General features: G+C 40.3%; 1 protein-coding gene across 6 annotated transcripts; it reads right to left on the minus strand.

The window, feature by feature from the left end:
• Window positions 1-412: 412 nt before the first annotated feature.
• On the minus strand, window positions 413-24,562 carry LOC117584755. Of its 6 annotated transcripts, none has more exons than XM_034273851.1 (11): window positions 19,131-19,275; window positions 18,027-18,588; window positions 17,488-17,969; window positions 3,551-3,657; window positions 3,378-3,492; window positions 3,006-3,315; window positions 2,724-2,938; window positions 2,507-2,665; window positions 2,077-2,441; window positions 1,105-2,006; window positions 413-1,041 (listed from the first exon to the last, which is right to left on the minus strand). In XM_034273851.1, exons 2-11 carry the CDS (start codon window positions 18,093-18,095, stop codon window positions 886-888), a joined length of 2,880 nt encoding a protein of 959 aa, XP_034129742.1. In that variant the 5' UTR covers window positions 18,096-18,588; window positions 19,131-19,275; the 3' UTR covers window positions 413-885. The 6 variants fall into 6 exon arrangements, with proteins under 6 accessions (XP_034129742.1, XP_034129743.1, XP_034129741.1 ...); XM_034273852.1 differs by having other exon boundaries at window positions 1,105-1,739; window positions 1,818-2,006; window positions 17,488-18,588; XM_034273850.1 differs by lacking the exon at window positions 19,131-19,275 and adding an exon at window positions 24,284-24,562 and having other exon boundaries at window positions 17,488-18,588.
• Window positions 24,563-25,397: the final 835 nt, after the last annotated feature.

Raw genomic sequence — 25,397 nt, forward strand, 5'->3', positions numbered from 1 at the left:
GTGAGAGTGGGCTGTGTTGCCGTTTCGCTGAGAGTGATCGCGCATAGTGCTGCCAGAGTATGACAAAACGCGTCGATGTGGCTGCGCTCTCTCCGACAGCGTTGCCAGGCGTGCGAAGCTTTTTAGGAAGCTTTTGATCCGCGTGATATTTATATTTATTTTGGACTGTATTCATAATATTCTTGATCAGATCAGAGATTCCTTTTTCAATTATATGTTAGAAAAATTTGTTTATTGAGATATTTTTTGTCCAGAGCCAACTGGTACAGTGGGAGGGGTCACTCTCCGTATGCGTGTATAATATAGGGGCCATTGGGGGATTTTATATGGTAATTATTACATTATTTATATTTGAATGCTCGCTAAGAATATATAAAATTTATATGTATAGTTTAGTTTAGTGGGTTTGTTTCTTGCATTGTTTATGCACTAGAATTGTACATGTTTGTGTGTGAATATTTACAGTTAAAGTTTAGTACATGTACTACATGGATTACTCGTTAAATAAATTATAATAAATTATCATATATGGATTGGTGTGGGGGTGAGGCCGATAGAGACCGAAAAAGCCGCCTCCACAGGGTTATGAAATGCGCTCTCTGGGCGACGACATTTTAGATGTTTTTACACTTGTAAAAATTATATTAAATTATTATTATTACGTATTACGCGTAGAATTAACTATAAAGAGAAGAATGGGGGGGAAATACGATTATAAACCATTCAGATTAGTGGTAGGACAGGGAGGCAAGGGGCTAAGAAAAACAATATGTTAAATTGCACTAGGATTTTAGGAGGATTTAGTTATAGATTTAGATATAGTTATACATTTAGATGTAAGCTTAAAAATTGTCACGTGCTGGAACTTGAATACAGGTACGAAATTTAGCAACGATCGCGATTGTTGTACGCCTGCACCTTGGCCACGGTGCAGTCGAGTGCCGCCCGTATATCATTGAACACGGGCACACCCTGCCGCTTGGCCAAATCGATGAGGTACGAACGTCCGCGATTGTAGTCCTTGATGGCGGCCACAGTAAGCTGAAAGCAAAACCCAAATGATTAGCAATCTGAATTCAGTTATAATCCCATTCAAACACTCACCTTTTCGCCACCGAGCACACAATCCTCGGGCAGCATTTGTACCGCCAGCACCACATTGTACATTAGGCCAATGCAGTGGGCGGCCAGTGTCATGGGTGCGAGGGAACGCGTCTCATTGGTGATCACAAAGAGCAGCACTCGGCTGGAGTCGAGCAGCGCGGGATTATACAGGCTCTGGCGCACAGCCACCGGCGGCAGTGACCAGCTGAGCGACTCCTCGGCTACCGTCAGCTCCTCCTGCTCCTCCAGCTGCAGCTGATTGCCGCGGCACTTTCGTCGCGTGCGAACAAACGAGCGCTGCTGCTGCTGTTGCTCGTGCTGTCCAGGCTGCGGCTGCTGCTGTCCAGGCTGCTGTTGCGGCAGCACCTGTATGCTCTCGTGCAGAGCCGGGCTGTGGAAGCTGATATTCTTCGACTGCAGGTAGGGTACGGCCAGTTCTTGACGCCATTTGGTGCGCATCACACAGCTGCCGCCCAGATAGACATCGCGCAGATCGAGTCCGCCACAGCAGAGGGCATCACCGGCACTGGCAATGGAGCTGCTGCTCGAGAAGACCGAATCGTTGGAGTCACTCTCCTCCTCCTCGTTGGCCAACACCACAGACGCTGGGAGCGTGCCGCCTCCTGGCTTGGTTTCTATCGTTTTGGTGGTGATTATTTCGGTTGTTTCAATGGACTCGACGTTCAGCAAGATCTGTGGCTTGGTGCTTTTACCTAAACTGCTCGCGGCGGCTGGCTGCGGCGAAGATGTGCCACTGTCCCGGCTGCGACTCAGCTGCTCGAACAGGCTCTGGCGCTCCAGATCGTGGCCAATGCCGCTGCTGCTGTTGGACGGTACACTGGCGTTGCTCGAGGTGCGCGAAATGTTCTTGCTGGCCGAATAATAAATGTCCACATCGGGTGCTGGAATGAATGAATAATGAATTAATCGATTGTCAGAGGAATTAGCGGGTAGCGGGTAGCGGGCACCTACCATTGGTAAAATAAACCTGAGGCGGTGGCACATTGGTGCCCTTAATGGGCGAGATGCAGCCGCTCTCGTGTATCTCCTGCTGCAGGACGGACAGGTAGGCCGAGATCACACAGAAAAGATCAAAATCGATGAGCTCCTGGTTGGCCATAGTCGGCAGCACTTCCGCATCTTCATTTGCCTCGACCTTTGAGCTGTGCGTTTGCAGGAATTTCAACGATTCTCGCTGATTAATTATGATCTTTGTTAGATTATCTAAATTAACTAAACTCTGAGCATAGCCTAAGAATAAGAGAGCACGTTTACACTGTTCCACAGTGAGTAGATCGCTTTGAGGATTCACACGATCAAAGGCGCCTCGCACGGTACTGCAAAGTGGTTACAAAAATATTAATAACATAAATTAGCATTTAAAATCCAAGTGAAAACTCACTCTAAAATGGAAGATATCTTGGACGGTGGATCCCTGATGCCCGACAGTATTTCCTTGGTACGCTGCAAGCCCGAGGGTATGTTCTCCAGTACTGGCAGACCGCGACGGGAGACCAGCTCCTTAAGTATCATCTGATTGCGTGTCAGATCGAGGTATTCTCTGTGAAATGAGCAGAGTTTTAGTTGAAGGAATGCGCTTGCTTTTGCTTTATACTTACTGCTGCGAAATAGGCTCATTTAGTATCTTCTGATTTGGTTTATACGGATGCAAAACCAACACCAGCTGCTTGCAGTTTTGACCCGCTATGTGTGCCGCCTCGATGGCACCAGCAGATGCGCGTGTTTCCGAATCCATAACAAAGAATAATACACGGGCCTTTTCCTTAGCACGATGCTCCAGCTCGATGAGATCGGGCGTCCAATCGGATACTTGCTGTAAGTACAAACAAAATCTTAGATAAATAATCTATTTTTCTTTGGCTTAGCGTGGGCTGTCTTACAGGATTATAGAATGAAATGCCCAGCTCCTTCAGCGCTGGTATGGCAACGTCTGCGCGCCAGGTTGTGGGATTGCAGGAACCCCCAAGGAACACCTCCACGGGCTCATTGCTGGCGTTCTTTTTCTTTTTGGTATCATCGACACTACTAAAGGATTTTGTGCTACGCAGCTCGGTGCCATGGTTGTCCAGCTTCTTGACATTGCTATGGCTGTAGGCATTATCCTCCTGTTGCTGCAGCAGAGAGTCTGTGCCCGCGGACAGTTGCTGATATTCGCAGTAGTTTGATGTCTGATTCGAAATCGTTGAAGCACTATACACAAAAAAGCACACAAATTAGTTAAATGAAAAGCCCAAAAGGTTCGTCAAACTCACCGAAAACGCTTCAGATCTGCGGCCAATACACAAAATTGTCCAAATGTCAGACCATTTGGCTGTCCACTGCCACCCTTGCGGGCCACTTTCTTGGCCGTTTGCAGCATTTCACTAACTATAGATTCAAACCAAACAATTAGTTGCATTTCGTAATGGTTAGACACTGAACTTACTTTGCTTTTGGCTGGGATGGAAGCTTAGCTCGTGAAAGAGCTCCTGCGTACGCTCATCGGGCACCACATTGCATCGGGCCTTGGCACGCCATGCATTCAGAACTTCTCTGTAAAGATAAATAAAGAATATAAATTATTAAAGTAAAGGCTTAAAAACAAAGCAATTGTCTTGGGGTAGGAAATCGTTTATGGCAGCAATTTATTGATCGCTGTTGGATAAGATTTTCAGCTGCAACGCTGCTCATGGAATACTGGAAAAATGCCCAAATAAATCAGTTCGGGAAACTGTTTTGCTGTTGGTGCTCCTTATAAGCAAACAATGAATGAACTCCCTCAAGGACAGCCTACAGGCCCGACTCGTACTATAAGTGGCAATTTATAATGCCAGTCACGTTCCCAGTGGCGACACATCGAAACATGTGCCACCCAATCGAGTACGCGAGCCATAAATATAGGGAAAAATATATTACGAGATTTTTGTGGCAGCTTCGTCTGCCTCTTCTTCCGTGTGTTGGCAAGACGTCGTCATCACCAGAAGCAGCAACATCAGCATCAACATCAACATCAACAACAGCGGGGGCACTGACAATTGCATCATTTGAACAAAATGGAAATTTAAATATCGCGTATACGTAGCGTATGCCACTAAGTTCTTTGGGAATCGGAGACGCGGCTGTATAAATGGGTTTATTATTTATCGTATATAGCCATATATATCTCTGCGACGCAGTTACTTGATTTTCATTTCATTTCAAACCGTTTCACTTTGTTTTTGTTTCTGTTTCTGTGTTTTTGTTTTTAAATATTTATATCACAATTTTTGCGCTCATATCTGTATGGTTTTTGCGTTGTGGTTTGGACAAAATGTTGTAATTGATTGCGTAAATCATTTGTAAATGATTTTTTTTGATCCTACAAACAACAATCTAGAACTACCCGTCAACAATGTTTCATTCCAATTGAGTGGAGAATCGCAACTGAAATACAATTATTTATATTTCCTGCTGAGAAACGTTTTTGCATACCGGGTGGTGGGCCTTATCAATGCTAGAGAGCGGCCATCGGGCAATGCCAAGAGGAAGAGCCGCTTTGAGCGGCGATTGGGAATGGAAAATGACGTCAGTTTCAAGTCCAGTGACAAATCAAAGTCAGAAAACAAATCAAATTTGAAATATTTATTGTTGTTTCAATGGAAAAATACACACAAACAATTTATGGACAAAATGATAATTAACGCAAGTTTGTAAAGTGTAAAGATTCTCATTGAATCAATTAGCAAAATCATTCGAATTACCAAAACAATATGATAGCTTTCGTCTGATTTCTGTTTCTGTTGATCGTTTTCCATATAAGGAAAATGCCTTACTAACTGCGACACGCGTTTCCGCAGTTAAAACGAAACACTAGCCATAAAAGTCGCCTTACAAATGTGGTTTTAAGCCACTGAATCACAATCCAAAATTAATTATTTTATTTGAATACCTGTAGAACAAAGTTGAGCAGTTTTCCCTCCCTATTAAAACATAGAAAAAACCAAATAGTGAAATCTACAGCTTGGCAGACACATCTCAAACGAGGAACAACATTTTTGGTTTTATGGCTGCCAAACAAAAAATAAAAAAAAAACTTGTCTGCAGCCCACACACCTGAAGCACCTGAACACCGAAACAAAAACCATAAACTATGCAACAAAGCGTTAAAAGAAACTCTTGCAACATGTTGAGCCAAAGAGAGACATAAAGAGAGAGAGTCAAAGGCAAATGGGAAGCCAAAATGCCAAGCGATTATGTCAGACAGAGCGAGAGACTCAAGAGCCAAGAGCCAAGAGCAAGTGCAGGCGACGGTCAAACGTGTCTAGATGCCAATTACATGACTGCATCGATCTGCAGCAGCTGGTGGAGGAGAAACCAACTGTTTCTGTGGCACGCCCACAGCTTCACATCATTCTCTAAATTTGGACCGGCCTCTGCCTCTATGATTTTTGTTTGGTCTTCTATTTTTGGACTGATTCTTGGCTCTTTATTCCTTATGTGTGGGTGAAGTTGCGCCATAATCGTAACATTTTCTCTCCCCTCATTTTGTTGTTGCTGCTGCTGGTATTTTTATGGCAAACAGACCGATGCGAAGCCGAATTTATGCTTTGTTTACAAGAACACACGAAACAAAAGCATCCATAAAAGAGGAAGAGCATTGGCCGACAGACGATGAACGAATTTGGCTGTGGAAACATTTCCGGGGAGGGAACGAAAACGAAAAGCAAAAGTGTGTGGCAACAGATCGATTCGGACACAAGGAAGTGCAGCAGAATTATCACATCGCAGCATCAATGAATGCAATTAACAGATTTTTGCTTCGTAAACAATAATGAGACCAGTTTCGCAACAGAAATCATTTAAATTGAACGGAAAGCTCTGCCGGTTCCGGCTTCGTCTGTAAAGGATGTGTAGGCTGTGAGTCTCGGATGTGTAGAATCCCAGCTATTGTTCGTTCTTTATTCATAATTTTAGGGTCTCACGCAACCTCTGCCTTAAAAATCACTTCAGGTAAAACCACCTAGAGAAAACATTTCTTTCGATTCATTAAACAATCAAAGCATTTAAAATAAACAAAAAACAGCAGAGGAAACATTGCTGGATGGCTCTCCGTTCCAGAGGTTTGAGCCCAAATGGATTTCGTGTCTGATTCATAATCAGTATTCATGATGAAATGCGATTCTAAGAAGCCGATGACATGATGTGTGCTACTAAAACTGCGACGACATTTTAGTGGTAAACAAGTTTTGCGTTCTTGTTTTCCTTTTTATGCTGTTTTGGGCCAATAGAGCGGAATAATGCGTTAACAAAGGGAGCGTATCGGATATGCATACTCCATGGAGTCACATGAGAGAGAGAGAGTGGCATGAGTAAGATAACAAAATATCTGTAAAGTGTGGTGGTCCGGACTACCGGAAATACGCCGTGACCTATTAAATGCTCTCTGGGTTTTGCAGATAAGGCCAAGTTAACAAGCCAAGGTTCTCCTTGTCCATGTCTCGGAGTCGTAATCTGAAATCTGCTGTTGCTTCTGGCCCTACTGCTGATAAGGCCTTAAACGTTTCTACATGAATCAGGGCAACGCAATCTATGGCTTGGCTATCTCCCAGATAATAAGTGCCTATAATGCAACAATTCAAGTGTACATTTACTTAATATAAGCCATTTATAGGCTAAAGAGCTTGATAAGAAGCGAGAAATGGAAACTCCTACTCCATGATTAATACTACAATTATCCGTTTTATATTCATTGATCAGAATGCAGCAGCGCCCCTCGGTCGGACATTGCGTTCAACGTCTTTCCATATTGTTATCTGTCAGCAATGCGACTCCCATAATACATTTAATAGTCTTGTTTATTACAGATAAAACGGATGTGTGATAGCTGTGAAAATCCATTCATAAATATTGTATTGAATGCGCGTTTTCCTCATAAATGGGATTATCCTGATATTCTAATTGGCACAAATGGTGTATTAATTGATGTTAATGTTATCCGGAACAGCCTAACAACAAATTCTTTGAAAACAAAGCTTCATCTGGAAGTTTTTTATTATTATTTTTTACATGTAACTTATACGGAATAACGCGAACTAAAGTCAAGCTACGGATAAGTGTTTTTGGGGCATTTCTGCATAAATAATTTCAAAAATGAATTTCTTACTTAACCGGACTGAAGGTACCCGCGGATAAGTTTAAATCGGAGTTAACTGACCGAATATATGCATATATAATATAAACCTCACTTATCGACCCTTTGAGACACTCAACCTATATATAATGATCACCTTTATATGGTGTTTTCCCATTTCCGAATCCAGTCAGCTTATCAGCATTTCCTTAGTCCATTTGTTTCCCTTACCAGTCAATGGATAAACCACAAACGACACACCCATAGATCAGAGTATTAAGCAGATCAGCATTTCCGCAAGTGATGAATGAACGTCTCATCAGGCACCGCATGCCGCATGCAATCATTATTTTGGCCTGGGGCCAAGCTGAATGACGCTGCTTTCGACTAGTATAGAAATCTTACGAAAATCCATTAAAGAAGATGCATATAGGGGGGAAAGATGGGCAGGGGTAGGGAATACGCATTTGTGTAAATGATTTCATTGACCCACGCTCCCTGAGTGCCTTATTAATGAGTAATAAACAATTTCCGAATACAATTGAACAAAATGACAAAGTGTACATTGAACTCTGAGCCTGAGAGAGGGAGAGAGAGAGAGAGAGAGTAAGCGAGTGGGAATGTCGCTAGTTTTAGCCACAAACAAAACAAATAATCAACATTAACATTAACACATGCGCCTAAGCATACAGTTTACCATACCTTTTGGCAGTTTGTAAAACAAGCGTGGAGGCGATTACGGGTTCTAGTGATGAGCAAGCCCAAAGATAGAACTATCGAAAAAAGTTATTGATCAATTTCTAATATACATCTAATATAGGCGGACCCCCTCTAAATCCTAAATCGCAAATAATGACAAAGCAAACAGTCATTAATAATTATGGTTATGGCGAATACATTTGCATGTAACACTTGGGTAACGTAACACTACTCAGGGGCAAAATATTTGTCTACAATTTAATACTAGAACACATGTCACACGCGAAAGGTCTGTCAGTCTCTCTGACTCTCTATCGGGGCTAATCAGCATCGATCTATGTATGTACATATGTATGACTGATAGATGGATGCAGAGTAAATCTCACTCGAAATCCAAAGGTGTGTTAGATATTTGCACAAGACTTGTGGCGCCTGTGGCCGGGCCTACGATACGATATAAGTTAACTCTTTGGCAGGTAACAGGTAGCCACAAGGGGAGGGGTCAGCAGCAGCAGAGGAAGAGAAGAGCTGGCGGGGGGCAGCTGCAGTGGCGATATACACCGTTCCGTTGACGACTCGTTTCAATCACACACACACACAGCCACACAGAGAGGCACGAAACTCTCTCAGCAATAATCGATGATGAGGTCATAACTAATAATAAAAATGACGGCGCTCTGCCGCCGCCTCAGTGAGTAAAAGCAAACAAAGAGCAAAGACAGAAAACACACTGGCGAAGAGGCAAAGAGAGGGAGCGAAAGAACAGCTAACAACTAAAGAGAGCTTTTGGTTGTTTGGCTTCTCTCTCTCGCTCTCTTTCTCATGGCGAACAGCTGTTTTTGTGGCGGGCCAAAAGCATTTTCTATTCTGTTTGTTTAAACGTACGCATTTCGTATTTTGTATTTGTATTTATTTAACAAGTGTTGCCACTCCACTTTACGTCTCCTACACATTCTACTTACTGCACTCCACTGCCGCCCCGTTATCGTTAGCAACTCTTGACAATTATTTATCAATGGCTCTGCACTGACGTCATATCACAGCTCTTTGAACTCTCGTACAACTCTATATGTATAAAGTTTGCTCTTTTTACGAGCATTTTCTTGATATCTTAATCCCCCACACAACACTACTACTGTGGACGGACATTCCCACATGTCCGTTTCAATAAATCAAATTTTAAATCCCCGTTTAATAGGGAATTCGGTGCAAAAGTATTGGGCGACCCAGTACATAGGGTACATGAGATACTCAATGGAATTTTATCATTGGAGGTGGGTTCGCTTTGGGGGTTTGTTTGACTATTTGAACAATTAATTGTGTTTGCCCAAGCAATAGAGCATGCTATGAAGAAAGAAGTTAAGTTATAAAATCCATAAAAGATAAAGCATATTTTTATCTAGGCGGAAATTGAAAAGTAGAAATTTACAATTGGATATATTATAAACTGGTTCTTTAACTAATGGTTTTCCTTGACTTCTCCTCCTGTCCATCGTTTTATTTATACAAATATTTACGAATGCCTAACCAAAACTCACTTTAAGATTATATTTTTTTGATCCTGCCATAACGAGAAATCTTTCACTTGTATTTGTTCTTTTGTTAGCCATGATAATTAGCTACCACCTTCTCCAGGTGCTCTTCGGCTTCTTTCTGCTTCTTACACTCGTTAGGCGAAACCCTACCTCAAGCGAAGCCTGCGTATCTGATTAATCTACTGTGTTGGTGTTGTGTTTGTTTATTTTTAAATCGTTGCTTCTACCCCTGAAGAACGCTGTTCATCTTGGCCCCTTTCGACAAGCGACTATTTATAGAGGGACAGCAACAGAGAGTATACTGAGACAGGCACTGGGAAAACAGTGCCGACCAACATTAGAGAACAATGCGGCAGAAGCTTTCACAAAGCAGTTAGGCCACTGACAGCACCAAAGATACGAATAATAGTAGTAGTTTTGTCTGCAGAGATACACTCGTAGTCGCACTCGCAAAATGGTATCGTCATCGTTTTGTCTGGAGCTCTCAGTGGGGCTCTGTGGTTTTTGTATCTTGATTACAGTGTCGTTGTCCTATAACCTTTTTTTTTGGGTCTGTCTCCGCTTCGTCTATTCGTCTGTTTTGGTTGTGACATCAACTTTTATTTTTAAGCTTCGCATTTCGTATTTCTATATATTTACGAGCATTTGCCTTCTCCCCATTTCTGTATTTATTTATTATTTATTTATTTCATTGTATACCAAAATTGTAGAGCGCCAATGATATCACTCTTTTTACCGAGTAATTTGTTTACCTTTGCAAACATTTCAGACTCCAGTATTTCCATCCATCCATTCCATTCCATTCCATGCGATTGCCGCGCAGCTGTGGATCGGATTGGACTGGCTCTTCGCCCAAGCGATTTAATGTCTGATTTCCAATCATATGTACACATATTTTTGGTCGCCCAAATGGAGTGTACAATGTTATTTGTCCTATCGGAGAGTGGCATCTAATCTAATCGAAACTTTTTTTGTGGTCTGAATCCGACCTAGGTTTCGGTTCTGTTCTTTTCTTTTTTTCTATGTGTGCAATCGATTCTATGTATACGGAAATTGATTCGAGACTGCTGAACGTGCGCGATTGGATCATGTTCCACAAAAAGAATCGAAACTGAGGCTTTCTTTTCGCTAATAAAACATTTTGATATTTTACGCGAGACTCGTGATAGAATTGTGCACTGACCACAGGTGTCATAAATTGTTCTACAAAAACACAGATCAATGCAACATCTATATTTTCTTATCGTCTAACTTTTTATGAAAGACCCCCATAGACTGTCAAAGAATTTAGATGGCCAACGGATAACACTTTTAAAATGCTGACTGCATTTCTAACAATAATATCCATCAGATATCAGTCATATAACTGCCTCAAATAGAAAGGTGTTTGAAGCTAGAATATGTATTGGAAAAATGCTAAGGGTTCTAATACAATTGAATGGTCTTTTCAATTTCTTATGGAGTTTTATGCTTTGTTAAGTTTAGTGAAAGTTTTAGTTTTAAAAAATCTTAACAACAAATTCTATAAAAGATTTCGAATTTTAAAACCCGTTCTTTGTAAGTCAAATTAATTAAATTAAAACAAAATAGAATTTCAGATAATTATTTGAAATAAAAATTGTTTTTTGAAATATTTTTACCTTAGAAGAAGAAATTCTTTAAAGAAAGAATAAATTTTTTTCAGTTTGAAAATACAGAGAATTGGTCCTTTATTGGTCGATGTCCAATAAATATCCTTCTGGTTTCTATATCCTCACAAAAAGGATATAGTGAAATTGAAAGTGTGGCTAAGGGGGCGCGACTCCAATCCCTGAGATCTCGAGGCGGCGGCAGACACACAACCGAACCGCTCATTAGAGGCGCACGCGGGCAACTAAATTCGAATCGATTACCTTCTACCCAGAGTGCCAGTGCATTGCTTCCAGCCGCAAGTGGTTTTCGATGCCTCTCTTTTGATTTCCCAATAAAATACGAGTATCAGCCTGCTTCTGCCTCCAGTGTGGTCAGCGCAAAAAATGTTCTCAATGAAAAAATGCTGACAGGAAAATCAGTTCCAAGTGGGGATATTCGCCTCACGAACATTTGATGTCATGAATGGTGGTGGTAAACAAAGAAATTATAGAGTGGATTATGGGCATGGGTATTACAACGAGGGGGGGGTTGGGGCGGCATTCATTTATTTAATATTTTGTTAAATTTCTAATTAAGCCAGCCACTGAGGCGGAGAGCGGACGGATATTGTTACGGACGGTTGACTCCATGAATGATGTCATGAATTATCGTTTTCTGATTGAAAGTAGATAGGGGAACTGTCGACCATCGGCATTGCTCTTGCTTGGCGGTTCAGAACAAAAGGCCTACACGGACTGTCTGTCATTCAATCAGTCAGTCACGCAGTCAGTCAGTCAGTCAGTCAATCAGTCACTCTGGTGCTGCCACATGCTGCTGTTGCTGTTGCTGCTGCCTCTAATGAAGTTGTCATCGACACATTTGGAAGCGCGATATCATTTTACTCCCATGCACGGCATGGCACGCCACTTATTTGTAGGCCTCTCTCCCACTTTGGCTGTGTGGTGTATGAGGCGTATGAGGTCAACATTTCGAAAATAAATAGGTTACATATTCTGTCGTCTAAACACAAAGAACCCCGAAAAGCTAAGATCTAAAGGCAACCGATAAAGCGACCACCCACCACACACCGATGTATGCACTGTGTTTTTTTTTTTGCGCAAGGTTAGTGAGGCATTGATGGGGGGGTTGTACAATACACATCTGGCATCGACTCTGCCTGCCACACTAATGGGGAATGCAAATCGGTGAAATTCTCTGAGGAGTGTGACTCAGAAACAGTCACTCCAAACCGTGTGGCGTGCGGATGTGTAACCCAATTGGCATCTGAGGTCACACACAATCGAATACTGGAGGTGGAGCTTCGAGAGAGGATAAATCCTAGATCATCGATGAGATCACTCTAAAGGAGCGGCGTTCCAACTGAACCGAAAAATAGATACAAATCGGAGATTTGAAAATACTTCAAATTTATTTAGATCTTAGGCTGGATGTTTTAAACGTCGTTTTGCAAGTCAAATTAGGTTGTAGATCGATTCATGATTTACAAGATACAAGAGTAGACATTAGCATAAGGCAAATAAATGGATAAGAGTTGGATGACAGTCAGTCGCCGCTCCATTTGGAAGCTTCTCCCACAACTGAGAACTTAGAGCTTTTTTACTTCATTCCCTCCATGCAAATCAGCTTAGTAGATCAATTCAAAGCGCATTCTCCTCTCCTGACAATCAGTCATGAGACTAACTGACGAAATGACAGACATGCAAAGATTGCGCGCCCCCGCAATATTTAAGCATTCCATAAAATTCCATTCTTATAGATTGTTTTCGTGGTTGCTCTGCATATACAAACGGTTTATGTATGTATTTTTTTGTGGTCTCACATGATTTAATGGCTTTTCTTTTCTTATATTTTGCAATAAAAATTGTTTAGCTCTTTCGCCACACGAAATTTGTTATTTGCTATTGTTGCTTCTGCTTCTGCTGCTGCTTCTGGCTGCCGGCTGACGATCTTTGTTTGGTTTGTAAATTATGAAGTAGCCTCCGTTATGGCCCTCAAAAATTCACACTTTCTTTTAGCTTTTTGGTTGGAATATTATTATTTTTAGAACATGCTTCGCATAAACAAAGCGACGAGTGCAAATCAAATATACAGACAAAAATACATTGTTTAGGCGCTCTTTTTATTTTCTTAGTTTGTACATCGAATATTTTATGGCCCCGGGGGCACGGCATGGCCATGAAAAACAACGCCAAGTGCTGCACTTGGTCATCATCAAAATTCGCACATACATAGATCGTGCCTCAAAAGTTGTAAGCGAGTGACGACTTGAGAACTCTTTTGAAAGCTTCGATTAAATATCCATCTAATGGTAGACTCATTTCTGGCTCCAATGATCTCATTTGCTGTTCGGATAAAGCGAAAGCGTGGGAAGCTCGCCACAACATGATTTTTATTTGCCAAAGATTACATCAAATCGATCCAAATAAATTTGCCATTGGGTTAGATCATGTCTAAACTCTTTTAGAGGTGACATCAATGGATGATGGCTTACTGTTATTAATCGATGGCAAATCCATTTGGGCGATGACTACATCCGATTGATCATCTAATCGCAATTATAACACCACTTATCGTCAGACATTATCGGGGGCTATCAAACAACTACTCGTAGTATGTCAGTATTTGTCAAGCACTCTTGGCTCTGCCGTTTGGCCTTTAGATAGCCCATTGTCTGAAGCAGAAAAAGGGTCGTGTCCGTCCTCTCTCCGTCCACATTGTATATGTCTATTCTTAGTCGCTGATTGCAGTGCAGTTGTCGCTGCAGAAACTCCTGATTCTGGCTCTCAATATATGTTTTATTTTTAGCCGATTAGCTCAGTGGAGGAGTACTCCGACTCTATTGTTCGATATTTATGTTTGGCACTGTATCCAATCCCGATGGCTGTTTACAACGGCAAAGAGTGGAGCTTTGCAATCACTTACTTAGTAATTGTTTACAGCACGTTTCTCAATTATGTCGAATGAATAATTAATGCGCACATTTGCTTAGCCCATTAATGCAATTTTCCAGAACATTTATTTATTATTATTCATTGGTGTAGTTCCGCAACGAAAAGCGAATACTCATTTGCGATTCTCGATTCTCGATTCTCATTGTCGATGCAATGCGCCACACAGTGTGAGAATTGGGTGTGCGCTTAATTTTCCTAATTGATTTCTACAAGTTTTTCTGAGACGAGATGCGCCACCTGACATTGATTGAAATTTGTAATGGTAAGCTGATGGATGACAGCAAATAAAAAGAAGCTTGTCAGACTGTTTTATCTATTCGGATAGGTGTTGTTTTAGCTTGCGAATAAACTTGGTAATAAATACAAAATTAATTTAAGGTGTAGGTAGATCTTAATATTTAGTTGGTTTTTAGGTTTTATGTGTGCTCAAAACGATAGGAGGTGTCTACCACTTATTTATCGCGATTCTCGCATATAAATATAATTTCAAATCTATGATTATAATTTTTATTCGAAATCTATGCAGAATACTCTGGCAATTGTAGACAGATCTACACCTCTCCACTTTTTAAATGTCTAAGAAAAATACCCATACATATGTTAGTTAAGTCCCTTTTTTACAATGATGAGTTTTCTCTGTTAACCATGTACATTGGAAAACCCATTGAAACACATCTATAAATACAACGAAATATCATTAACCGCTTACTGCATTTGGGATTTAGCTACAGCTTAAGGAAAATTGCTTGTGATTTCTCAGAATTGTGCGCGCTGAGACAAATGGAAGTAAATGGCAATTGGCATTTTATTCAATTAATTATCCGTGATTGCTGCTTAGATTTTGATGCCATGCCATGCCATGCACTATGCCATAACCAAGTTAAAAATAAAGCATAATATTACGAAGCCAGAAGCAAAAGGAAAACAGCAGCAAATTAATACGAGTATATTTTTTTATACAAATTGATAAATGCACTTCACATCGCATACTAACAAAACAATAGACGAAAAGAAGGAAGAAATACGAGTAATAAAGACAAATAGTCGAATAATTGACAAAGAATGCGGCATTTAGATGAATTGAAGTGCCTTTGATAAACCCAGACATATCATCAGACGACTCTCAGCAACGGCCAATGCTTGATTTATTATGGCATCAACATCTCAATGGAATAAAGACTGAGACGATGCTGCCCGCTGCCTGCCATTCGGCAGCACAATCAAATTAAGGCGAAAAAAAAACAAAGCCAAACGCATTCAACTCTTTTAATTTAACTTTTTTGCGGTCCATATAAAGTCTTTAATGACCCAACGCCAGAGAGCGTCGTGATTTATGACCAGAAATTAGTTGACGCTTTTTTTAATTTATTTTTTTTTGGTTTTGTTTTGTTTTTTATTGAGGGCCGCTGAACAATGGGACTCACATTCGTAATCGCATAGTCTCCCTCCCCATTTCCAGGGCAATTGGCAATACTTAGCAAATCGCCAACACGTGCCCCATGGGATTACAAATGGTGTGTTTGTGTCACGGAAGAAGGTCACAGCCGACAATAGATCATGGCTAAAATTAAACATTTCTGCCATCGAATATCAACATCAAACCGTAGATAGAGAGAGGAGAGCCACGTATTGAATGAATTGAACTTTGTGTTTGATGCCCCGCAGCAGTCTAGGGTGTATTGGATATCTGTTTACTTTTTGGTGACAGTCTCATCCACAATAGATACACAAATTCAGGGTATCCAGCAGTCGCTTTTGGAATAAAATTGCTTTGCGGATAACTGGATAATTAACTGATTTTAAGCCAACAAAAGTAGTCACTGTACTAAAAATACGTTCTGCGTGTGAGTTGGTTGACTACTGGATAACCGGATAAGCTGTTTGGGGATTTGTTCCAACAGTTGTGTGCAAAAATAAATTCACTGAGCGTTGTATTTATTCTATTAAGCAGCTGTTATTACAGGAGAATTGTTTTAACGACTTTCACAGTTTAATTTACTTAGTTTGTATTTACTCAAACAGGGTATCAATAGTTCGTAAGCTGCCTTTTGGCAAAACAATTGGCACTGCCTGGAGGCAATGTGCTCAATAAATGTTATAAATGTGACAATTTGTTGGGTTATTTATGACTTTATTATATGCAAATTGAGACAAATGTCCAATCTGCGCGTACAGCATGTGTACACGATACCCCGCAATCGCATACACCCGCTACACCCACAACAACACTCGATACTCCTCGAGATGCTTATGTGCTTGAGTTCGTGTTTACAGCTCTCGCTTTGACATTTTAATGTTTTGTTATTATTTTTTGAATACAAATAAATAAATGCAATACACGCGTCTCACTGGACGACTGAATTGGTGAATTGGTATGGGTGTGTGTATAATCGAAAAGAAAGAAAAAGAACGACAAAACCTCATGCAAAGATCAAGTTCAATGAATTTTCACACAGAGCCCAAAGAGCGCCAAGCCGGGGGGAATGGTAATTTCATTTAATTGAATATGTTTCTGTGTCGTTTCTGTGTTTCTGTTTTTGAGTGCGCGCGCAAAATAAATATAAATATATCAATTTTAAAATAACGATGACAAAATCCCTCAAGACACAAGTGAGAGCAACGCAACCAAACGGAACGGATCAAAGAGAGAGGCCCTGCCCTGATGTTGGGCTGAAGGCGTGGCAGATCGTGAGAAGATAAATCACGAACAATGTCTGAAGTTCAATAGAACCTATGGGATAATGACCAATAAATTATAAATAAAGGTTTACCAACTTAAAGAACATTTTAATTCCCGGATAAATCAACAAATTTTCTAGTAAATAAACTTCATTCGAAGGGTAAGTTGATTAATGGCAACAAGACCTTATGGATTTTAGCGGTCCATCAATTTAATCAAAACCTCCCATAAATATTTACACGAATCCCCCCTGGAACATATACATCTGGAATTGCTTTTTGGCGGCGACCTTGCTTAATCTGAAAGAGTTTGACCATCGCCTAAAGATCTGAACAGATCTGCAGACAGGGAATGATGAATGGATAAAACTATAAATTGAACTTTTATTTATCCTTCTCCAAATTTGAAGGTTTTTCCTATGCAAATATCAGTGAACCTAAACGAATAATTGGGTTATTTCTTCTCCTTGAAGCATCAATTCTTATTCAGGAGAAGTTGTTGGGTGTTTACTTGGCAGACGACTGATTTATGCTCCTTTTCCCACTAGGAAATATTCAATGAATGCTGCAAATGACGTTGATTCATAATCGATGGAACACATTTGTTTCAATGGATCCAACTTTAAGCCCCTTTCTTTTCTCAGCGTTACAGACCTACTACTTTTTTGGAGAGCTTTGAAGGCGCATAACTTCGATTCTTTGGTTGTTGTTAGTCGGTTAGTAAAAGTCATAACCAAAAAAATAATTGAAATCAAAAGAAAACAAAGAAAAAACATACCCAAAAAACATTTGTGTGATCTGCGCGGGCGTCTGGCACACATTGTGCACATTGAGGGTGCGGGGGCGAGCATAGAGCATGCCGGGTGTCGTCTGCGAGCAGTGGCCCCCAAATGGCGGTAGACCCGCTCCGGCCAATATCGCTGATGTCGAATTGCTGCGAATTGTGGTGTAGGCCCGATAGTGGGAGCTGGCCGAAGATCGCAGCTCCACCGAAGTTGTCGTTGTGGTCTCCTCGGTTTCGGTTTCCTCCTCCTCGTCCTCATGCTCAGCATTCGCCACAGTCGCCTGGTTGGGGCCCTCATCCAGCATCAGCATTTGGTGGTGCCTTGTAAGTGCCACTGGTGGTGGTGGGTGCACGGTGGGTGGTGTGGCGGGTGGCATGGCGGCTTTTGTGGCTGTCGCTGTTCGCAATTTAATGATGCCGTTGCTGTTGTTGTTCAATTTCTTGGCTCTCTTATTGTTGGTGGTGTTGTTGTTGTTATTGTTGTTGTTTATGATGCTATTGTTGTTGTTGATGTTAGTGCTTGTGTTGCTGTTGTTATTTCCCAGGGTCTGTGTTTTTGTTGTTGTGGCTGGATTGGGGTTATATCGATGTTGCAAGCGCATCTTGGATTGGATTTTCTTTTTGTATTTTGTGAAAGAGATTTGATTGTTGTTTTATCCGCTGTTATCCGCTGCAATTTGTATTGATTTTGTTCATGGATTTGTAATTTGATTGTATCTTTAACGTTTCTTTATGCTTTTCTGCATTGATTTGTCCTATTTTCGCATTGATTCAAATAAAATAGAAGACTGTAGTTTTATCCCTGATTCTTTGCTGACATCTCTTCGCTTTTGTGCAGCGTTTTTTCTTAGTTCAAGTGAATGATGATTATTGTATACGTGATTATCCGTTGGCCTCTGTTTTGTTTTTATTCATTTAAAATCAATTTTAGTCAAAGAGTAGATTATAGTTTTATCCGCTGGCATTTGCTATGATTTTCTGCATTGATTTCGTCGATTGGCTGTCCTCTTAGTCCCATGTCAATTAGCATAACTTGTCCGCTCTCGCCGGCAGCAACATTTCTCGTGGGGGACAGCGTCGCACTTTCACTTTCAACTGAAGAATTTATGTGGAAAATAAACAATGTTCAAAAAAACTGATATAGAAAGCAAACAAAGCAAAACAAGAAAACTAAACATAAGCAATAAAATATTTATAATTCAAATGCACCAGAAAAACCATATATTTATGGGTTTGTGTGTGTGTGTAGATGTTCGTTTTGGATTTTATGGATATATAAATCGTTGGATTTTATTTCCACATATATTTTTTTGTATGTTATTTAGAACTTTTACAGGTGTATGTATGGGTGTGTATTTCGTTCTTTTTTTTGTCTATGTCTCGACTTTCTGTTAATTTTGCACAAATAATTAATTTGATTTGATTTTTGTTTTGTTGGCGAACGGGGGAAAGCTCTCTAAGGAGACAGACTGATTTGTGTGTGTGTGTGTATACGCGTTTTGTTTTATAAATTTAGAAATGATTTTATGCCACACACAGAGACACCACAAAAACACGGGAGGGAGCAAACCGGAGCGTAGCGTAGAGAAACGAAACGGAAGTCAGCGAATTTTCGTAAATATCGAAAGAGAACTCACATAGAGGCACTCGCACACAGGCAACCGACAGGCGTTCGTTCATTCATGCACCTTCTGGCATATACACATTCATGCAACACAGCACGCAACACACGCTTCGTATACGCAATTTACGTTGTGAACGCGTCGAACCAACGCAAGCGAATGAGGCGCGCAGCTCCACGAAGCCCACAGAAGTACTTCGAACATTGATCGCTGCCTTTCTCTGTGGGGGAAGAGCGAGAGAGAGAGAGAGAGAGAGAGAGAGCTCGCGACGAGCCCCAAGAGCGGGCGAGCACACACAGAGAGCGAGAGACTGATGTCGTGTGGGGGGCTCTCCGTGCCAGCATGGTTTTTGCCGTTCAAAACAAACATTCGATCAAAACTAGGAATGTCTCGATTAACACATACCCTGCACCATCCAGATTTATCCACCCAATGTATAATATTTCAAAATATTTGATTGTGAATTCTTTGATTAGCTGAGCGAATGAATGAATATAACATTCAAATGCACAAATTCCATGGTATAACATAAATTTTGACCAGCGTTGGAAGCTGAGGGGAGCACAATTTAGACAGCAAGACACACGCGTGGGCTACTCTCGATTGTTGAACGCTGTTTTTGGGAACAGGGAACTCAACAGAATTAATTCACACAACCACAAATCGAATGGGGCACCGCACACACACAATCGTTAAGAGCTTAAAAACCCATTGAGTGTGTGTGTGTGGGGGTATAATTAAATTACACAAATTAGGGATTCCTAATTGCATTTCACATTATGATTATTATATCGACAGCCAAAAGCTGCTAACGATTAAGCAATATAAAATATCAATTCATATTTAATAAATATTTATATTTTAAAAGTGGAAATTGGAAGTTGAATTGTTGGATTGTTTGTTTAGCTTGAGTGCATTTCTTTTATGCTAAAAAAATTAACTTCAAAAAGCATCTCAGTCATTGCTCCTGGGGACTTAAGCTTTAAAATGGGTCTTACTTTTTTTTATAATTTTTGACTCTTAGTGGCGCTACACACCGAACTCCTACTATTACTGCATATTACTCATGGTAGCACAAAAATGTGAACTTAGATTATAGGTTGACCAATAATGGCTTCGGCTCTGAGTAACAATGGGAAATGGGGAATAAGGGGGCTCCCTTCGGGACACAGATAAGTGACACGATAAGCGGCTCAATGGGTCCACCGCCCCCGTAGGTTGCACCCGAAATAGGGATAACAGGTAAATAAGTTATTTCCGTTTCGTTTTGTTCCTTCTATTTTCTGTTGTTGTTGTGCGACTGTCAACAGCTGTTTGTGGGCGTGCTGAAGACAATCTGCCAACTCGATGAGAATATACAAAAGTATGAATAAATCTGACTATATCTGTTGGCCGGTCGCAAAATTTATTGATGCCGACACAAAAAGATATTATGCGCGCGTGTAGGTGAACACAAAAGACATACAAGTATATATTTTTGGAGGGGAAACAAAAATGTTTAGAAAAATATAATAAAAAGAGGGCGTTGCTACAAATTATAATGTGTGTCAGGGTTTGCTCTTGGCACTTGTTTCGCTTTTGCCACTGCGAATGCGAAAGTTCAAAAAGATTTTTGCGCACATGTCCAAGACGTTTGGGTCGCTTGTTTCGACCTGCTGCCAAAAATACTCAAACGTTTATAGCACTACACAACACTATGAATGGGAGAGGGGAGATGCTGTCATAGGCGCGCCTTTTATGAGAATTTCGCGATGATGATGATGCCATTGTGCCAATGTGGGCTGCTGGGTTATCTCGGGTTATATTGTGGTATAAATCCATCTAAGCCTAATTAATTGCTGGCCACGAGTTTCATCTCGCGGACAAGGTGAAAACATTGAGGTTCACATGATTTGTGGTTCCGGATAATCGCCCAAAACAATGTGCTCTGTGTGCAATGTCAAGATCACAATGGGAAGTGCTTGAAATTATTCCTGGGTCAACGATTCCACAATACAAGGGAGTACAAAAAGCGTAGAATTTTAAGCTTGTATAATGTTAATAATAAGTTAGAGCTCATATTTCATTGGGATAACAACAAAAGATTGTAATAAGCACTTAATGCTTCAGTAATTCCGTGTACAACAAAAGTAACTTGATGACAGTTTTATCTGGATAACGTTGCTCGTTTTGATAGAAATTAATACATATTTATATTCTGTCTTAGCGGCGTAATAACATTTTTAATTAATGCAAATATGTCCGGGGATTCCTGGAATTCCTTAAGGTTGAATTTGTAAGAAAAGACAGTAGCGGAAACAGGATTTTCATTATTTCAAAGATATTTTTGTATAATAAAAAGAAAAGGCGAGTCGTAACGTTTCTTGATAATCTAAATATTGGATAACGCAGCGCATAGGTCAACGACGGAATAAGTAGAGTTCAATGAACAACAAACGATAAGTGTACCGATAGCATTAAACAAGCATATGACAAAAAGAGACACTCGGATATGTGCGGATAACACCCGAAGCTTAACATTACCCCTCGACAGAGGCCGTTTGCGATTTGAAGCAAATACCTAAAGCACGGAATCATGTTGTCTAAATGGAAATAATTGCCACAAACGATGTTTTCGATTAGTCAGTATTGCTGCTTGCTCAACCTGCCTCCATGACTATCCAGAACCAAAAGTGAACCTAGAATTCACCCCACCCACATATTCGTACTCGTATAGCGATTGCTTCTAGGGCGCAGCTGGTTGAGTGGCAATTGATTGATTGATTGACAAATTGTTTGCGAGAGAGATTGCGAGCAAGAGAGAGCGAGCGGCATTGCTCTCTTTATTGGATGATAAGCATTCAATCAAGTATCCATCAGACACACACACACAAAAGCGGCACAAAAAGATAAGCAAATGCGTCGATAACAAAGCCTACACATGCACACACACATACAGCAACATTCTATGCTTTTGTTTTTGTATGTATGCATGTGTGATATTGGCTTTAAAATAAAATTAAAAAGTTTATCGCACCGCAAACAAAAACGACCTTCAGTAATGATGGGTTTTTTTTTGTTTTGTATTTGCTCAGCCAACTTTATTGTACATATGTCAGGCGGAGCCGATTGCCGATTTCTTTGCCATTTTACTTCTCGTATATTTTCAAAAACATTTCCATTTCCGTTTTTCTCTGGCCAAAAATTGTTTTTGTTTCTGTGCTGTATATATTGGGACATGACTTTGTTGATTTTACACAGATGCTGATTTATGCCACAATGGTTTTTGTGTATTTTCCATGGCACGCGTACTCCTTCTCTTACGCTGTTTACGATGCTCAATTAACGGGACTGGCCGCTCGCTCGCTTGCCGCCAAATTGAACGCATAACGCAAAATCAAAGCTTTTTTCCCACACCACACTTAACTCAACTTAATGTTCGCTATCTTGCTTCTACACTACGTATGTCTCTTGTTTTGCTCTCTTCTAGGTCTTCGCTCAGGTACATACGAGAACAACCGCAAAAAAACAGAAGGAAGCAACCGAAGTTCCTGATGTGACACTCATGCAATACCCTAACCTAAAATACCATATTTAATGTTATTACATTGTATTTAAACTTTCACCAAGGCCAAATACAACTTTAATTGCTATTGTTTGTATACTTGATTTACCAATTAATTTTGACCCTATTCGTTGGGCGTGCTCATTTGTTTAGTAAACAGCCTCAACAAGTCGAAGACACCTTGTCTCCTGCAGGGTATCGTCAACAAAGAGACAGACGGCTGCTGCAGTTGCTGCTTCTTCGAAATCGCTGCTTTTCGACAATTTTTATTTTATTTGTTAATAAACACGCGCATTGTTATTTCCCTGCTGCCCACGGTCCACACCCCACGCCCTAGCGACGTGTTGATGTTTATTAATTTTGCGGGTTGTTTTTGCTATTGCTCACCTTTGTTATTGCTAAAAGTTTATCAAAGTGTTACATCTTTCATTGCGTTCCCGTTTCCGCCTTCATCATAATTAAGTGCATTAAGTTAATAATTGTCCGAGTGTCACAACAATAAGAACAACGACAGTAAAGTGGATGATCAAGTGATACATGAAAGCTTACAAAAATACTTTTAGGAAATGTACAGAACTACAGTATATTCTGTGGACAGATATTGATGTTCGAAAGCCGTTTTGAGCGTTCAAGGCAGATGTTCGACTATGAAAAAAAGCGGTAGGATGGTATAATGGATTAAGATCAGAATGGATTATCGTAATATTAAAATCGGAGGGTCTATGCTCCCCTACACAAACTAATTTTTGCCTATAATGAAAAATCTTTTATTTATCCATATACAATCACACTTCTAAAACCACAAAAAGTTCAAGGACGTTCTACTCGTATAGCAAAGAAAAAATACGTTTGTACTTGTATTTTCTCACCTCTCCACATGAAACCCCCCATAACATGTGCTCTCAATGGCAGCCGCAGCTTCGCGTTAGTTTGAAGAGCGAAAAGAAGGGGGAGGGAAGTGTGGGCACTCAGCACGCGTTAAAATACACTTTGAATACGAAGCCAACCCCAAGGCTGACCCAAAACTAGCGGTAAATCCAAATTAACCTTCGCTTCAAGCAACCACACACACACACACACACACGAAAGTGTATTTAAGTAAACTTTTCCAACACAAAAGTTTCTGCTGCTTTGGCAAAAACGAAATGCAAAAGCAGATGAAAGAAATCCAACTAACGGACTAAAAAGCTTAGGTCATTGACCAAAAAAAGAATAAACCAAAAGAGAGAGCACAGTTTATGAACTCTCTTAAACTCTCGAGCACGTTTTTCGAGAAACAACAACAAAAACTGACGACGCCACTTTTATGCCTGCATGTGTGGGGTGAAGCTTTGCCGCTCTTTCTCTCTCACTCACACCAAAAACCGTCTATTGTCAATGCGATCTATAGATTCCTATAGACCTATAGATTCACCTTATATTAATTCACTATGGCCATAATCTACTCACACACATACGCACACAAATTAGATTCCGCTGTTGCCCAACAACAAAAGCCCTGAGCGCTTACGTCATTCATAAAAATACAAACGTAGCGTAAGGCAAAGAGAGAGCAACAACAAAAGTGAGATGGAGAGCGGCAGACAGTAGCGATTGTAGAATGCATTTATCATTGGCCATTTACCTGAGGAATAATTTAACCATTTTATGCATTATTTATGCTCTCTCTGTCGACACTTTCCACGCGATACGACACTCTGTATGAGGGGAGATGTGTGGAGGCGTTTGTTTAATCAATTCCTGTACGGTCGCTCCATTACTTTCTAGTAGAGGTCCCAGCTGCTTCTCTATTGCAACGAATCGAATCTTCCACACGCAGACCACGGCTGTACGTTATGTTTTATGTTTGCGTAAACAAATAACACTTGTAATTGTTACATTTTATATATTTAATGTTTTTGTTTTGGCACGCAGCGCCGTATCGTAAAGTGTTGTTGTTTTTGTTTTCAGTGTGACCGCGAAAGTATCGATAAAATATACCGTCAGCCCCTCGAAAATATACAAAATTATACTTTTTAATTTTCAAAATATACCTATTTTACGGTATAGTCTGAAATCAGATTCATTGATTTTGATGTTCTATTCGATATTACTAGCTTAAAAAGACTTTTACCACTGAAACAATAATTTAGTCCGATTGAAGAATCAATTTTGCTTTTTATAAATACTGCGTTTTATTGGATTGTATTCCTTATATTTTACAAATTTTTATTTGAATTTTCCTTAAAATCACACCCTTTGGAAGCACGGGAGCCTTGTCTTCAGTATGTAAATGTATGCAAATTATTAACAGAGACACATGTACATATGTTAACTGATATCATCGACAATTAGTGAAAGCGCGCGGGACAAAAGAGGACAAAAAATTCGACTGTGGTCCTGAAAATTGCACAAGCGTTGGGCGATAAGAGAACATAAGTATATATTATAAGCTCGGAGTGATTTGGGCGCAGTTCTTCTATCTTTACAACATAATTGAGGCTAGAATCCGGTTTCGACATTATTATACATAATTCTTTTTTCATATTCATATTCAGGAAATTCTCTCCTGCCAATCTAATTAAATAAATATGAAAGTGAAGAGGAAAACTGTAGTGCCCCTGTCTGCCATTGTAGGTACTTAGTCATTTAGATATAAACAATTTTATTACTTTCACTTTGAAATGCCGATATTTCAGTGCGATAAGATTTAATTGGAAATGAGCCATGAGTTGCCAGATTGAGGGAAAAAGGACTAC

This window comes from Drosophila guanche, unplaced genomic scaffold (assembly GCF_900245975.1).
Source record: "Drosophila guanche unplaced genomic scaffold, DGUA_6, whole genome shotgun sequence".
In the NCBI taxonomy this organism is placed as follows: Eukaryota; Metazoa; Arthropoda; class Insecta; order Diptera; family Drosophilidae; genus Drosophila; species Drosophila guanche.